Genomic DNA, 16,000 nt, shown 5'->3' on the forward strand with positions numbered 1-16,000 from the left:
ATTATATTTTGCAAAATGCTTGAAAACAACAGAGCTGAATCTATCTTGATGTATTCAAGTACAAATACATTTATATTTGAAAATAGGGTATATCATGAATTCTTCTGTACTTCTAAGCAAGGTTTAGATTTGTGCTTTCAAGCACACAGAAACTACTGTTTTGAAGTAAGCAAAATATGTAGAGTATTCAGAATACACAAATTACCTGGCATTCTCTCTTCACTGTACCTCCATTTTTTCCTGTTCAACACAAACCATCTTTCCCATTTTTCTGGATGCCCCAAATTAATATGAACAGGACTACTTTGCTTTCCCTTCAACATTTGTCACAAGGTTATTGGGTGTATTCTAATTAGAAATGTTATTCATTACACCAATTTCCATACTGTAAAAATACTGTAATATTTAGTATTCTAAATTAAGGATGAAAGTGAAATTGTATGTTATAGCACACAGATATTTTGTTTGTAGTGACTGTTGCAAAGAGCTTTGCTCTATGTGAAGGTCTTCAGTGTTTCTGTGAAAATCCCTGAAGACACTCCTTATAAGTGTACACATCTTCCTCTCTTCTCTTCATTTTGGTGGCAGGAATGCACAGCCTCATCCACTCTTGGCCCAGTTGCTGTTCATTTTGTCTCTGAATCAAATATTAAACTGACATCTAATTAATTTTAAGTAATGAACTCTCAGATTTACAGACTTCACACAATCTGGGCTAGAACAGAAATGAAATAGTGTCCGTATACTGGCTCACAATTAAAGTTCCAGTAATATCCTTCTGAAAATCTTGGACAGTTTCATAGCACGGAAAGACTATCTTTGGAATTCAAAAACTTGCATGGCTACAAGATCACAGGCATGTAATGGCTCTTCTAATACTGTGCCCCACGCCACATTCTATTTTGTCACTCTGCTTTTAGTAGCAACGGCAGCAACAAAGACCATGATCCTCAGCAAACTCGAACGGCCAAAAGAATAGTCGCCCTAGCAAGTACTTTAAAAGAACATTTTTATGCAATATCACCATGTGCAGCTGTGCATTTGCAGACAATTCAGTAGATCAACATTCAGTCACTTAATGCTTTTTTATTATTATTTTTTCCAGTAATCTCTCCCTCACATGCCGCAGTCAATTAAACTTGAAAGAATATAAGAGAGTAGATTATATCTTAAACAGCATGGGGCAATGCCGTCCGATCTTCCACTATGATATCTTAATGATAACTGACTGTAAGGCTCAACAAAGAAGCAAATATGTCAGTCATACAGGTGCAGGAAGGAAAGGTGAGATTTGCACGGAAGACCATGGAAAATAAAAACAACATGGTATTATAAAGACAACTGGAAAATTCTTTGCCATCTCAAACCTTTACAGCATTATTATCAGTACTCAGTGATTCCTCTGGGATGTTGCTATGACTTTCCATAGACAAAGTATGATCATCAATTCATCTGCTTCTGATCAGACCCTGACATAATTGTTTCTCATTTAAATTTATCCTAAATTATGCATCAAAAATAAAGTGCCACATCCAGCTGATGGGTCTAATGGAATACTTGCATTGAATTTGTAGTGGAACTGTGTTACATGTCATGGAGTTTTCTGCCTCAGTTCTTTCTGTTAAGATACACGGACACTGCTACTGACAGGACACAGGTGAAAAGGAAGATAGAGCCTCAGATATTCTCCTACCATCTCACTTTGCAAAAGTGGCTACTGCAAACTGGAATAGGACAGGACCTGTCTGGCTTTCTTTACACTCCCTCACGCTCCCGTGACGTGCAGTCCCTTAGCTAAATGAGTTTGCTGCAAACCCATCCGTGCACTCCATCAAAGGGTGACCACTTCCAGCTAGCCTGTACCCATTTTTCTGAACAGAAAGATGCGGTGAACCATGTGCAGACTACAGTTGCATGGCACGGACCACCCTGTAGCTGTTGCCAACAGCAGAAGCCTCCACAAGCTGCAGCTGTGGAGTGTATACCTGCAACCCCAACTTGGAGGGTGAGAGCAGGAGGGACCGCTGATGACAGGAAGGCAGGGCAAGCAGTGGCAGCTGACTGGGCAGGGGGCCTCAGCTCATTCCTTGTCCTGGGGCCGATGCCAACTGTGCTCGGCTGCTAACACAGGGAGAATGCGGGGTGAGTCACCGAATTAGAACAAGGGGAACCTAGTGACTCTAAAGGGCAATACTTTTACAGTTGATAACAGAAAATCCCCTTTATTTTTATACTCAGCAGGCACAATTAACCATACGACTCAGTACATGTCTTGCAGGACAGAGAATCAGGTTCAGTTTCTGAGCACTATTTGGCCATCACCCTACTGGAATTCTGCTGCAGGTAAAGGTTTTAAGTGCAGCTTCAAGGCTTCCACACTTTTCATATCATCCCGTCTATGCCAGCTCACTTTTTTTCCCCTTGTGATATTGGCCACACTCCTTTTAGTGACATTCACCTCGCCCAAAGGGAAAGATATTTGCCCTCAGGAGTATTCCCTTTCTCTTCCCCCACCCAGTTACACAGCACAGCACTGAACAATGGCTTCAGGGACATTCAGATAATTTCCCAGCTGTCACATTTTAACAGTCACAGAATAAAATGTGCAATTAGTATTCACTGGGGAAAAGAAAAAGAAAGTGAGGCTTATGGACTTAACAGTGTGCTGTAGAGAGACGAGGAAGAGGGTGCACAAGGTGGGGATGGTAGAGAAGGGATGGAGCACATGGAAACAGGAAGACTTTTCAGTGTCAGTGTCACCCCACCAGCCAGCCTCCTGAATCTCTAAAACTGTATCATTAGTAAGAGTATCATGCTTTAATTCACATATTTGTGGGAACTGTTGAGCACAAAAACTTTGTTTATTGGCTTCAGAAAATAGTCAGGAGAAACTGTTTCCAAGAAAGTTGCAGTAACTTAAGAAAAGAGGAAGCACTATTACAGCAAAGTGCCAGCAATCTGTCAAATTGGAAACCTCCTGAGGTCAAAAAGGCTTAATCTGCAGGCGAATGGGGAATGTGACAGGAGAAGTTGGAAGGAGGCAAGCTGACAGGAAAATTAGCCAGGAAGGAGTCTGGAATACAGCACAGTCTGGCTGAGAACCCCCTGCTCTCCTAAGCCCTCAACTTCTTGCCTCCCTCAGCACCTCAGTCCTTGTGGTCACCTTGCAGCCCTAGCTCACACTGCCCACACAAGGGACACGCACGACCTCAGGACGGGCAAAGCAGCTCTCACTGCAGGGCTGCCGCTTTAGCTTTCACTGTGCTTTATCCTGCCCTGTCAGCAGACAGTTCCAGCGGCTTCCCTCACTGAGCCAGCTGGAAGAGGGGCCAGGGGAAAGGGCTCCTCTGGGCCTCCCATGGGGCTCCCAGCAGCAAGTTGCGGCACCCTGCTGCTCCCCACAGCCGGTGCTCGCTCCCCGTGCCGCACATCCTGGCGGGTGCCCCGAGAGCCTTCCTCGTGCCCGGTGCCACTGAGACTCCATCCCGTGCCAAGCCCTGCGTGAACAGCGAGTTTACACAGGCACCTGGTACGCAAGGCAGGCAGGCTCCCTGAAACCTCAGGTGCTGCTCAGCGTGTGTTTGGTAGCATTGGACTGGCGTGACCGCAATTTTGGGATAAATTAAAACTGCTCGTTGTTTGCAACGGGCTGGCTAAACCACACAGCTCGTACTTGACACTAATGAGAAGGAAAGATTCAGACACATGGAAATTTGCTTTGAAGTTGAAGGACATTCTGGTTATGAAATTGGACTGAATGTAAAGAACTTTGGGGAAATTAAAAAAAAAATCAAGTCAATTCACTAATAAAAATGTGATAAAATTGTATTGCTTCTTTTGCAAGACCTGAAGAATCAAATTAGCCATCCTAACGAAGAGACAGCAGTTTCAACTCTGCTTTAAAGTGAAAACTTCGAGCCTACGTTAGCTGGTATTTCCAGCTAGAAAGCTGGAAATATGTACAAATAGACACATAAGTGTGTGCTATCAGAAGATACAGGTTCTCTTACTATTTTTTATTTTCAAAATTGAACAAAAGAAACCTGTAAGCCATCTGATCAGAGTTATCTGTCACTGTTGTCTTCTTGTATTTCATAATTTGTTCATTTGGTGAACAGGGAAGAACAATTTTTCCTAAGGTGCAGCCAAGGTGCTGTATTTCTCCTGTTTCGACAATATTTTCCCTTTATGTCTTTAAAAGACCATGAGTACACGCTTGACACCTTCGTTTCCCACACACTTATTTCTAATTCCGCCACATTTCTCTGCCGCGGGGTCAAACGCGCTTTCCAGCTCCCGCGCCTGCCCCATGAGGGGCGAGGCGTGAAGCCAGGCGGCGGGGCCGGCAGCCCCTCGGGGCTCTCAGGGACACCTCGGCTACACCCGGGGGCACCACAGCCTAAGGGGCGGCGGGGCCGGCACAGCCCGGGGGCGAACCGCGCCGAGCCGCCTGAGGGGCGAGCCCGAGCCCTGAGGGGCGCCGAGGCGTGAGGCGGCGGGCGGCCGTTGGCGGGGCGGGAAGGGCCGCGGGCGGGCAGCCGCCGCCCTGAGGGGGCGCCGCGAGGGCGGCGGGGGGGGCTCGCTGGTCTTACCCCGTTGGCCGCCGCCATCTGGACGACGATCTCGATGGCCGCCCGGCTGAAGTACCTGCCGTCGCTGCCCACCACCATGGTGCAGCCCTGGCGGTCGCGGAGGTCGACGGAGGAGAGGAGGCTCTGCACGAAGTTGGGCAGGTAGTTGCGCTGGCTCTCGAAGAGCCCCGTGGGGCGCCGCAGCCCCCCGCCGCCCGTCGGCCGCTGGTCCTCGTAGGGCGCCGTCTGCACGGTCAGCACCGGGATGGGGGTCCTCTCCATGGCGGCGCCCCGCCGCCGCCCGCCCGGCTGTGGCTCGGCTGGCGAGCGGCAGCCTCTGGCGGCCGGGCTGGCTGGCTGGACGGCGGCGGGGCGGCGGCGGGCGGTGCCGCCCCCCCCCCCCCCCCGGCCGCCGCGGGGTCGGGCTCCCTCACGGCCGGCCCCCCGGGACGGAGGCGGGCTCGGGGCCCCCGCGGCACCTCTGCCGTCGGCCAAAAATAGCCCTGCAAGGCGAAGCCGAGCGCCGCCGCCTCCTGCCAGGGCTGTAACTGGAGGCTGGGGGCAGAGGGGCGGACAGCGCGGCACACTTGCGCGGGGGGATCACGCTCTGTCAGCGCCGCAGCCGGCCCCGGCAGGCACGTATGGTCCCGGGAGGCACTATCGGCAGCCGGCCGTGCCGTCCCCGAGGGAGCGCAGCCCCGCTCCGGGTGCCAGAAACACCTGCATCTGACCCCGAGTCCGCTCCCTCGCTGGAGGTGGTGGTGCCCCGTTTTGCGGGCGAGAAAAGAGAGGAGCAAGGAATTAACGCATAAACACCGTCTTTCACTACAGAGCCTGAAGTGAGGCGAAGGGATTTTTTCCCCGTGTTGCTCACAAGCAAGCTTCTTGGATAATAAGCAGGCTCACAGAGGGGTTTTCTTTTGTTTGTTTTCACAGCAGGAGTTGAGTACCACAGAAAGGGTCTAGTCTGACAGAAGGATAACCGAACATGCAAGTTTCCATCCAGGCGTCTTTCCTGTGAGGCTAAGCATCCCTCTGAAACAGTCTTTCACTTTGAAAAAATGTCAGGTATTATGTATTTCCTAGGGATGTTCATTGACTCAGTCCATTCACGTCAGTGTTCATTCTGTTTAAAATAAACGCAGAGGTGCTAGCACTATTGCAGGGATGTCTGACATTTCCCAGTATAAAAGCAGTGTTTACAGATGCTTATGGCTGTCAAACATCAGCTGAAATTTTCCATCCAAATGCTTGCTTCACACTAGGTCCACACAACAGTGTTGTGTGTGTGTGTGTGTTTTGTTTTGTTTTGTTTTTTCTTGCCAGGGCAGCTCTGTTGGCTGGAGAACTGGAAAAAAAAAAAAAAAAGGCATGCAACCTAAATGTCATTCTTGTGCTTATGAAATCCCTGAATAAGTGCACCTGAGCAGATAAAAAAATTTGTAGTTCACTGGGTTCTCTTTCGTGGAAGCATTCTCAAGGTCTCCTCTAAAGAGGCTGCTCAGAAACTGCTCAGAAACTTGATGGAGTGTCAAGGCTCAACAAGACATGTTAGCAGCATTACAAGAGGTGACCAGGCAAACAAGGAGTAAAATGCTTCTGTCTATTACATAGTCTAAGTGCTCATGAAGCAAGACTCATGAGAGTAAGACTCTCAGTGAGACTCACCTGATGAATGGTAACCACAGTAACTCAGTCATGCTTTTGAGCCGTCTCTGCAGACCTCTTGGTGGTTCGGACAGACTATGTATGGCATTTTTAAAATGATTGTCTACTACTCATCCACCCCATTGTGAGTGACCACCACCTTCACAGGAGAATGCTACCCATGCCACAGTAGGCAAGGCCTAACAGTTTAAATAAACTTGCCCGCTGAAGCAGGTAGGAATTTTAGTTCTCTTGAAGGGTCACTTACATTCTGGCAGAGGGCCAGTACTGCAGAACAGATAGAAAGAAGCAGTAATCTGTTCCCTGTTAGATCTCCTAGAGCTTATGTACTATGGTCTATAGTAGAGCTATGTCAGCAAAGCCATTGTTGCAGGGATCTCTCTGTTTAGATGAGCCCACATGCTGGCCTTTTTGTGACAGTGGACGATTTAATAGATAAATCACTTCTGAAAAGGAAGAAGGAGAAAATGTTTTTCCTTAAGAAAAGTCCTAAACTTACCAGTGTTTGAGAAATTCTAGTGCTCCTATGCTCTGAACAACAGTAGAAGTGGGGTAATAATATAATATTTCCAGAAGGTCATCTATGTGTTTAAGCCTGTGAACTAGGTTGATGGTTGGTTGGTTGTTTTTTTGTTTGTGTGTTTGTTTGTTTGTTTTGAATTCAGAAATCAATGGAAGAAAAACTAGAAGAAAAGTAAATCTATCCAGTATTTCTTAGAAATATCAATTCTGCAGAAATTAGTGACATTTATGGCTGTCTGTTCCAATCAGAATGCATGTTAAATAGCAAAAGGAAAGTATAGAAATGCCAGTTCTCACGCTCCTAATGCAAACAAGGCACAGTTATAGATGAGGTGGTTACACCTTAAATAATTTTGGGCATTACCAGTATTGCAGCCACAATATATAGTCTGCAATAGTGAAAACTGAAATTGAATCAGGTAACTGACACTGACTACAGCAACAATTCAAAGAGGAAACAGCAACAAAGGTAGAAAGCCTTAGAAACAATGGATGATAAGTTCCAAATACCAAATAAAGGAATACACAGGATCAAAGTAAGAAGCAAAGTACTAGTCTTCAAAACAGGGAAATGACTGGACATTTTGTACTTGTAGGGGAAATGCATTCAGCGTTTGGAAAAAAAAAATACATCAGTTTGGAGAATGCCACAAACACTGAAATTCCCAGAATATACATGTTTTAGAGGCACTGATAGTGACAGTTTTCCAGAAGTGTTTGTTTTCAGCCATTTCCTTTACATAAACAATGTTGAAAAGTAAAGAAAAATAGTGTTTTGGAGTTTTTTTTCAGGTATCACCTTGACATTGGCTCTACCAGGAGTATAATGGATTATAAAGAGCACTGTAAATTTTTTAATTCATAGTCAGTCTTTCCTAGAAAAGTATCTCCAGGCAAAAGTCTTCATGATCCCTCTTTTACTGTGATTCCTTTAATAATTTGCAGAACTCGAGTTCCCAAAGTCATACTATTTCCTGAGAAGCTCAGTTGTTGTTGTTATTGTTGTTTCAATTAAAAACTCACCAGCCTAGAGAACTAGAGAATGTATAGAACTAGAGAACATTCTAGTACAAGAACTGAGTAAAAGGAACCTTTTTTTTTTTTTAATAAGTTCCCAATTTTTCAAGCACCTGGATTAGCATTACATTGATGTATTTATACCTAGGAAAGCTCTTCAAATTCTCTTTTATAGCAATGTGAGTCCCACAAGTGGCTCTGCTCTCAGCAAATTTCATTCAAAAGTGGAGGTCTCTGTAAATGGCCTCTATTGCAGTACATTAAGTGGTTACTGCTATGTATCTCTTAACAAAGGAACAACTATCAATATGGGATGATATTAAAACCTTGGAATGCCTTCAAGGAAAACAACAGCTAAATATATTCTTAGAATTACCATAGTGTGTTGTGATTTAGTCTTTAAATGGTGGTAAAATGAAAAACAACTTAATGGAGTGATAGAATACATGCTCAATTTGCTCCGTTTCCAAGTAAAACAATTAGCTTTCTGACTGCCAACTTTGCAGGCTAGCTTTGGCATACATTATCCAGCTCAGGAGTATTTTCAACCTTTATTTTGATTAACGCTTGTTAATTTCTGGGCCTTATAATGTTTACAATAACTCACTTGTGTTCTGCGATTGAATGAGTCAATGTTGTAAGAGACATAATTTTTACATTTTGTTATTTTTTTCCAGCATTGTACTGATGTCTGTTCTTGTGCCTTTAGCTCCAATTTTTTCATCCACTGAGCTGGACACTGGGTTCTTGTCTGATTGACTCACAGGAAAGAAATCACTCCCACAGAAGTCCTCTGTAGCCATGTAATTACTTCTGCCTCAGTGGCCTGGTGACCGTAAGTGTCCCCTCTGCAAGACAACAGAAACTGCAAAGGGATCTGCTTAAAGGTTGGTTAAAGAAGCCCAGCCCAGATGTGATTTGATGCAAATATACAAAAAATTGCTATGGACCTGAAGCTTATTTCCCGTTAAAGAAAAATATTCTTTTTTATTGCCTTGCAAACGCTGCCTCAGCAGCAGAACTGTGTTAATACCATTAGCTAACAAGTTTTGCTCCTCAATTTGCATTACTAGTCGTAATTCAGTGCTAGGATACCTGAGTTTTGGATAGAAACATACTTTTACAACAGTTCCATGCAGTACATGCTTGTGATAGAAATGCAGATAGATACTCAAAATTAAGCCATGCACCAAGGTGCCATATTTTGCATTTCAAATTCTCATTCTGGCATGCAACTGGATTTTCCAATTACTGTTAAAGTGCAGTGATCATTTGAAGAACAGCATACAGTTTTCTCATTATCAAATGAAAATTGCTAATCTGACCTATAAAAAAAAAAGCATTTTGCAGAAAAGTCATCATAAAATGTTGGCACATCAAAATCAAAACATAGAAAGAAAATAGCTAATTCCAATCTATGTACTGTTTTGCAAATAAAAGCAAAAACAATTTTTAAAACACACTGCTTCCAGATGAGGCATTTTCTACTTGTGAGTACTTCATTTTCTCTGGCTTTAATGACCTTGTTTCAAAATGTAAATCACTTTGGAGTTAAAAAAAAATAAAAGAGAAAATCAAAATGAAAGATTTTTAAGTAGCTTGAGCTGTCCTTTCTTTCACACCAAAAGATGAAAATGAGTTCACAAATGAAAGATTTTCTATGTAAGCCCTGCTATAAACTGTTTAGAAAAGGTCAAAAAGTGTATTTTTATACACTTGTAGGAAAATGAGTTCCCTTGTAGCAGGGCTTTATTGAGAAATAGTATTAATAATAATGTGGATATCACAACTCAGAGAGGCTGTTTTCTGGAAATTACTCTTAATCACCGGAAAAGGCTATATTTCACCACAGCTGTAAGCTTCTAATTATTATGAAACAGGGCTATTGTTCTAAGGGACATTTTCACACAAACTCACATGCAAATTGATTTACAGAGTCCACACAGCAAAAGTTCCCTAAAAAAATGATTCTCATAATTGGCAACTAGTTTACTGCTATGTCAGCAACTCACAATGTTGCATAGATTAGGTATGACTTAAAAAATTGCCCATCACTAAGCATCAAATTAGGAAAAACAAGGAAGGAAGGGAGTGAGGAAGGAAGATCACTGATCATTAACCTAACAGAGAAAGCAACATTTGTAAAAATAACATCCCCTCAAATGCGGAAAGTTTGTTTAAATATTTTTGTGCATAACTGAGAAAATTGGGATAAGTATCCATTTCAAAACTATAACAATATGCCTACTCAAATTAATGCTTTCAATTCTCTGGGTATCTTGGCATCACTAGCAATTTTTCTTTTTCCAGTGCTATGAACAGACCAATCAGTTATTCTTATTTTCAATAAGTAAATCCATAAACACTCAGGCATGCACATTGAGTTCTAGTCCACGAGGCATGGAAAGGTAAGGGCATTTACCCATTCAGCCCTTGCTAGTCTGGGGAAGAGGCAGAACCTGAATGTGGGCCCAAGCAACTGTCTTTGTCCCCACTCTAGTCCTGCCACAGCTCACCAGCTCCATTGCTGCCAGGACTGGAGCAAGCAGGGGAAGCAGCTGAAACTAATTCTCCTATCGCCTTAACAGGGACTTGGAATGTGACTCACCAGCATGGGAAAGGAAACAAAATACAATGCCTGGGAGTTGAAGTAAGCCTTCTTCAGTCCTGCAAGGGGATATGCAAAGCTTCTATGTATGTATTGCCATTCTATGCATGTATTGCAAGAACACCATTATACTTACTTACACAGCCTTCTTAGGTCATCAACTATTATGCACTCCCTGTACATTAAAAGAATTAAAATATATTCAAGTCTTGGTCTGCATGCTAGGTTTGCTGTCTAGTCCAAAACAAGTGCTGCCGTACAGCGGCTTTGGCTGGATGTCTGAAATAAGGATGTAGTGGATACGTTTCTGCACAAATTACAGCTTCTCATTAGGCAGCCTGGCTGGGTTCATACAGCCTGGGAAAAGGGGTGGAATAAATGCTGTGTTGATAATAAGACTGTAAGTAATGTACAATTCAAGTTTTTCTCAGTATTGTTCAATAACTCCTGTTTAACAGCTGCTAGATTCAATCATTCAAGTAAGCTCTAAAATGTGTATAACTCTGTGCACACACTAGCTACCAACATTAGGAATCTGGACATCTGCAGAGGACATCTTCTGGGAACATTTCAGTATTCTTAACTTGAGTTCATGCTGGGGTTTATGTAGAGATGTGAGATTATTCTTCTCTGTGTGGGAATTAAAAATGAATGAATACCAAAAAACTCAGCATGGAATAATGAACCATCAACCTATACAATGTTAGTTCCTGTCGTTTAATTAAATACAGATTGGGAAGTCACTTGATTCAAGGGTAGAGAGAGCTGGGATGGGGATGGGGAAGGGCAAGGCTAGGGACAAGAAAGATCTGTGCAGAACAGTTGTCTCCTTCTTACCAGCAGGAAAAGGCACTTGGGAGAGGGCACTGTGCAGTACGAGTCCCTCCTACTACCCCATAAAAATGCTTCGGGGCAGTCAGTGCCCAGAATGAACAATGCACATTGTTCATTCAATGATGTGATGATGTGTGCATTGAACAATGCACACATGCAAAACAAAAAGGACTTCCGACATGGATCTTCTGGAAGTTATTCACAGAATCTGGAAATGTATTTAAGCCATCTAAAACACTAATATTATCAAATGTTAACATTTTGTAATTACCTAATTAAATTCTTGTTCAGGAGGTGACAGATTCTCTGAGTCCAGCAGAAACTCTTCCTATATTTGTTTCTGTAGGAATATGTCTTTTCCTTCTGGAAGTGCTTAATATAGAGCAATGCTTCATACTCTTAGTTTTGCCCACTGTTAAGAGATTTGTAGTCTTTCTAACACAAATAAGTAAGTTAATTAATCCTTCTACATGTAAGATTACATGTGCAATCACCACAATCTTGTTGGCCTGTGTGGTAAAGATCGTTATATTCTGTTTAAGAAACTGTTTGTGTTGCCAAGTAAGCAACATGCCGTCAAGTCCTGATTTAGCAAGAGCTTACTCCGTATATGCTGTGGAAGCCTTCCACTTCCATTTATGGCTATTTACCATTTGTGTCACAAGTTAAGAGTGAAAACTTCATGCATATGATTGACATTCTGGCAGGTGACATTCAAAGAATAAAGCACAACCTGCAAACTGCTCCGACTGCAAAAGACCTGCAGATTTCAGGTCTGATGTTCCGAGGCGCAAGAAATAGGTACTACCACTGCAGCCAATGAGAATGACACGAGACCAGGCTGTTATGCTGTGACATCATGTTCTATAACTGTTACCGAATAATCCTCACAGATACTGCCAACTGAATGGCCTCTTCACCATCGTTTCCCACTTTTGCATTTCAGAAACCTGGCAGATAAATTGCTTCATGGCCCAGAGTTTGCTCCTTACAAGCTAGCATATCCGCTATGTATGTTGATGCTTTCCAATGGAATTGCTGAGTAAAATGAAACAAAACTAATCAGAATCTCACCTGAGGACCAGCAGTTTGATACGGAGACCTGGGCAGTGATAACAGAGAAGTGAAATGTACATTCTGATATATATTCTGGCTATCTTTTTGAGCCACCAGCACCAGGGATGCTAATTAGTAATGGTAACAGAGAAAACACTGGTTTTCTCACTGTACTGGCAGATTGGCGCACAAAGCTGAGACACTAGTTTTTGTACAGATCTGCTGCCCACACAATTAAAAAGTCCTGGAATTTTTAACTTGTAGTCAAAGCATATATAAAGCTGAAAAATGCACAGCAGGAAACACTCTTCCCCAGCCATTCTGAAAGCAAACACCTTTGAAGGGAGATACACAATATTATGATTGTTTGGTTCAGGGACTCCTTGTTGTATATATGCTGGCTTCCACAACAAGGTATCAAGGTAGGAAAAACAAAGAAGGGGTTGTCATCTCTGCTCCAAGTCACAGTCTCTCTGACAAGGACTCAAGACTTGAAAACTATTCAGGAATGCAACAGAGATGGAAGGAGAAAGCAACACGGAAAACCAGCTCCTTGGAAAGAGGGGGAAAAAAATAATACCAAGTTTACTTTCTGAGTTTTGGGTAAAGTCACATTTATTTAAGTCCCTCAGTTCACACGCTTTAGAAAGCTCTTTAAGACCTTGGGATTACAAAGCCACCCTAGGTACATTTTCAGGAAGGTCCCAGGCAGAATTCCATCAATTCCTTAAAAAGTATCAATATCATGGTTCAGATCACTTTGTATAGTTGATTAAAGAATTTCTCTGCTCCTCTTTGCACCTAGTGAAAAAGACATTGTTAACTTCAGTCTTCACTGTCTGCTGTTTCTGGCCCTGCCATTTCAGGGAATATTACTGGTTAAAGCATGGGAGATTTTTCTCTTTTTAAGTATTTCCCTCTCTTTCATGTCAAGGATCAAGAAAGTTTTCAGCATTAATACTCTAAATTCTAGCTGACAGTAAGATTTTCCCAGCAAACTTATTTTATCATCTGACTATAAGTGGTGGCAAGAAGAGAAATGTCTTATGGTAATGTACTGTGTCTGTTAAACAGCTTCTCTGAATTCAGGTGGCTCTGACTATTTCTTTGACCACTAACAAGCTTGGATAGACATAAAAGCAGTACCTTAAAGGGATTAAAATAATCCAGAAAAAAATACTGACTTTAAGTTCTGAACCGACCTTATACTCCAGAAAAATCAGACAGAACCGAGTCAAAGGTGTAGTTTCGAGGTGATTCACGACATCGCCGCTCGAGTCCTGAGAATCCCAGCCAGCTTTCAGCAGTGATGCGCAAACTGATCGGGCAGCGCCTCCTTCTGCAGTCGTTCCCTGTGTCTGCTCCTCAACGGTCCGTTTTTCCGCAGGAAAAGCTGCTTTATTTTTCCCTTCCTTAGCCTGCCACGTCCTGCTGCTCGTCCGTGAGACACCTGCAAGCCCAGCAGGGTGTTTCGCTGGGCATCTCCGCTTGGAGGAGCGCCTCTGAGCGCCTGCAGTCAGAAAAGCTAGCTTTTCCATTCTGGTGCCTCTTCCCTCCTGGTCTTCCCTGCCCTTTCATTTGGCTTCGGGTGAATCCAGTGACACTTCAGATTTTCTTATCTAGATACTTTGCAAGCACAAGTGGAATCAATATTTGATGCACTTTGGAAAACGAGCCTAGCTGTGCTTGGCAATTGCAACACAAAGTTAACTAAATTACTAATATAAGCAAAGTATCAATTGCAGGTATTTAATAGGTGGTTTCCCTGCAGATTTCCAAGGCACTGAGTTAATGTACCTAGTATTTCTGTGATTGTAAAGGCATACAGAGAATAAAATAGTAAAATATCTCTTTCCAAAGAACTGCAAGGCTGAATTGCTGTTTTTATTGGGCTGTAAACTACTCAGCTGTTCTGTTTCCTGTTTGAGGATCTCTGACCACTTACAAGAAAGGAAATGAACATGTCTCCATGTAATAGCGCAATAGACAATAAATTATCAGCTTAAATCACAAGCAGGGTGATACAGGTGACCTTTGTGCAACCATGGGGGATAATTCCTTTAATTCCTGCTATATATAAAACAATTCATTTTATGCCAGCAGTCCAGTTCTGGATTGAGGTCTTCAGAGCCTAATGCTTCAGAAATGAATCTGCCTTGAGCAAGTTTGTCTTATTTAGTCCACAAAGCTTTTTGAAGAAGTAACATGCTGCTTAATTTCTTCACTCTAGAGCTACAAGTTCGTTTTCCTGGGAGACTCCCCTTGCACAGAAGTGAAGGTCTGTGTGTGCATGCCAAGCTGTTTTGACTTGCTCGCATCAGGCTTTACTTTGAATTCTATTGTCTTTGATGCCACTTCCCTTCCAGCTTCTCTTGCAGATAAGTAACAAGCAAATGTCCTACCAAAGTGGTGGTCTCCTGGGGTTTCTGGACTTTGAATATTTTAGCTTTTCTTCAGCCAGTCTTGACCTAATACAAAAATATTCAACCATAGTTCACAAGCATTTCTCTTTCAGCCTCAGCCCCATGGCAATGACTTTTTATTCACAAAATCACATTTGAGTGAAAAGGACTGGAAGCATACATGAAAACATATGACAAATTAGCCTTCTCCTTCATAACAGACAATGTTAAGATACAGATAGTTAAAAAGAGGTTAGGACAAACTCAGAAATGGTGTCTGTGGACACTGCATCCCTTTTTCTTAGTGGTGCCTCTTAACAAAGAGTGTATTACAGAATAGTCTCATTTGTCTTCCATCCTGCCCTTTCCCAGCAGTGCTGTGTGCATCATTTCCTGCACGCTTAAACATGGACAAAATGCAGCTTCACACATTTAACATCCATGATTTTCCTGTTTTTCTGCTGCGTTATTGGACTGCCTCATCCAGAGCATGTGTTGTCTAGCAGCCTTCAGCATAAATGTCTGTCAGTGGTGTGGAGCAGGACTGCCTGACCTGGCAATTCCTCAAAGAGTACAAATTGCTATTGATTGGTACCTACAGAGCTAAAGCAAGGAAGAGCAGCTGTAACTCAGCACACCATGCATGATAGATAGTAATAGATGCAAGTGATCCCTCAGGAATTCACACACTGGCGTCCACCCAGTAGCAGCAAGAATATCACCTAGAAGCCTCCTTAGGAATTATATATTCAAAAAGTCCTAATCTTTTCATGGTATGATATAAACATTACCCATGCAGTTGCTTGGTTTTAGATAGATGGTTTTGTTTTCTTTTGTTTTGGATAGATCTCCCTTTTTTCCTTGTTTTCTTTCTTTCTTTCTTTTCTTTCTTTCTTTCTTTCTTTCTTTCTTTCTTTCTTTCTTTCTTTCTTTCTTTCTTTCTTTCTTTCTTTCTTTCTTTCTCTTTCTTTCTTTCTTTCTTTCTTTCTTTCTTTCTTTCTTTCTTTCTTTCTTTCTTTCTTTCTCTCTTTCTCTCTCTCTCTCTCTCTCTCTTTCTCTCTTCCTTCCTTCCTTCCTTCCTTCCTTCCTTCCTTCCTTCCTTCCTTCCTTCCTTCCTTCCTTCCTTCCTTCCTTCCTTCCTTCCTTCCTTCCTTCCTTTCTTTCCTTCCTTTCAGGAGGAGGGGGGAATTAGTTCAATTGTACTGAGAAAATACTGCTTGTATATTCTTCACAATAATGAAGAGCTCTTTTCAGTTGTGATTAAAGTTATCCCTCCTCTGTTGGTGCTCGTGTCAGTAAGCTAAAGTTTAGCTTCTCAGGCA

General features: G+C 42.7%; 1 protein-coding gene and 2 long non-coding RNA genes across 4 annotated transcripts in view; 1 reads left to right on the forward strand and 2 right to left on the reverse strand.

The window, feature by feature from the left end:
• The window catches only part of PGM5 (phosphoglucomutase 5), an 85,375-nt gene extending 80,401 nt beyond the window's left edge, over positions 1-4,974 (reverse strand). The window contains exon 1 of the mRNA XM_080572914.1: positions 4,593-4,974. Within this exon, the coding sequence (XP_080429040.1) occupies positions 4,593-4,853 (261 nt within the window). The 5' untranslated portion in view covers positions 4,854-4,974. The remainder of the gene's footprint in view (positions 1-4,592) is intronic.
• LOC308185146 lies at positions 4,961-13,472 on the forward strand. Of its 2 annotated transcripts, none has more exons than XR_013943154.1 (3): positions 4,961-5,639; positions 8,488-10,472; positions 11,928-13,472. It is a non-coding gene; the product is annotated as an uncharacterized lncRNA (long non-coding RNA). The 2 variants fall into 2 exon arrangements; XR_013943155.1 differs by lacking the exon at positions 11,928-13,472 and having other exon boundaries at positions 4,984-5,639; positions 8,488-8,665; positions 10,367-11,917.
• On the reverse strand, positions 5,708-14,341 carry LOC308185147. Its single transcript, XR_013943156.1, has 2 exons — positions 13,479-14,341; positions 5,708-8,626 (listed from the first exon to the last, which is right to left on the reverse strand). It is a non-coding gene; the product is annotated as an uncharacterized lncRNA (long non-coding RNA).
• Positions 14,342-16,000: the final 1,659 nt, after the last annotated feature.

This window comes from Anser brachyrhynchus (genome assembly GCF_964034855.1).
Source record: "Anser brachyrhynchus genome assembly, chromosome: Z".
NCBI classification, from domain to species: Eukaryota; Metazoa; Chordata; class Aves; order Anseriformes; family Anatidae; genus Anser; species Anser brachyrhynchus.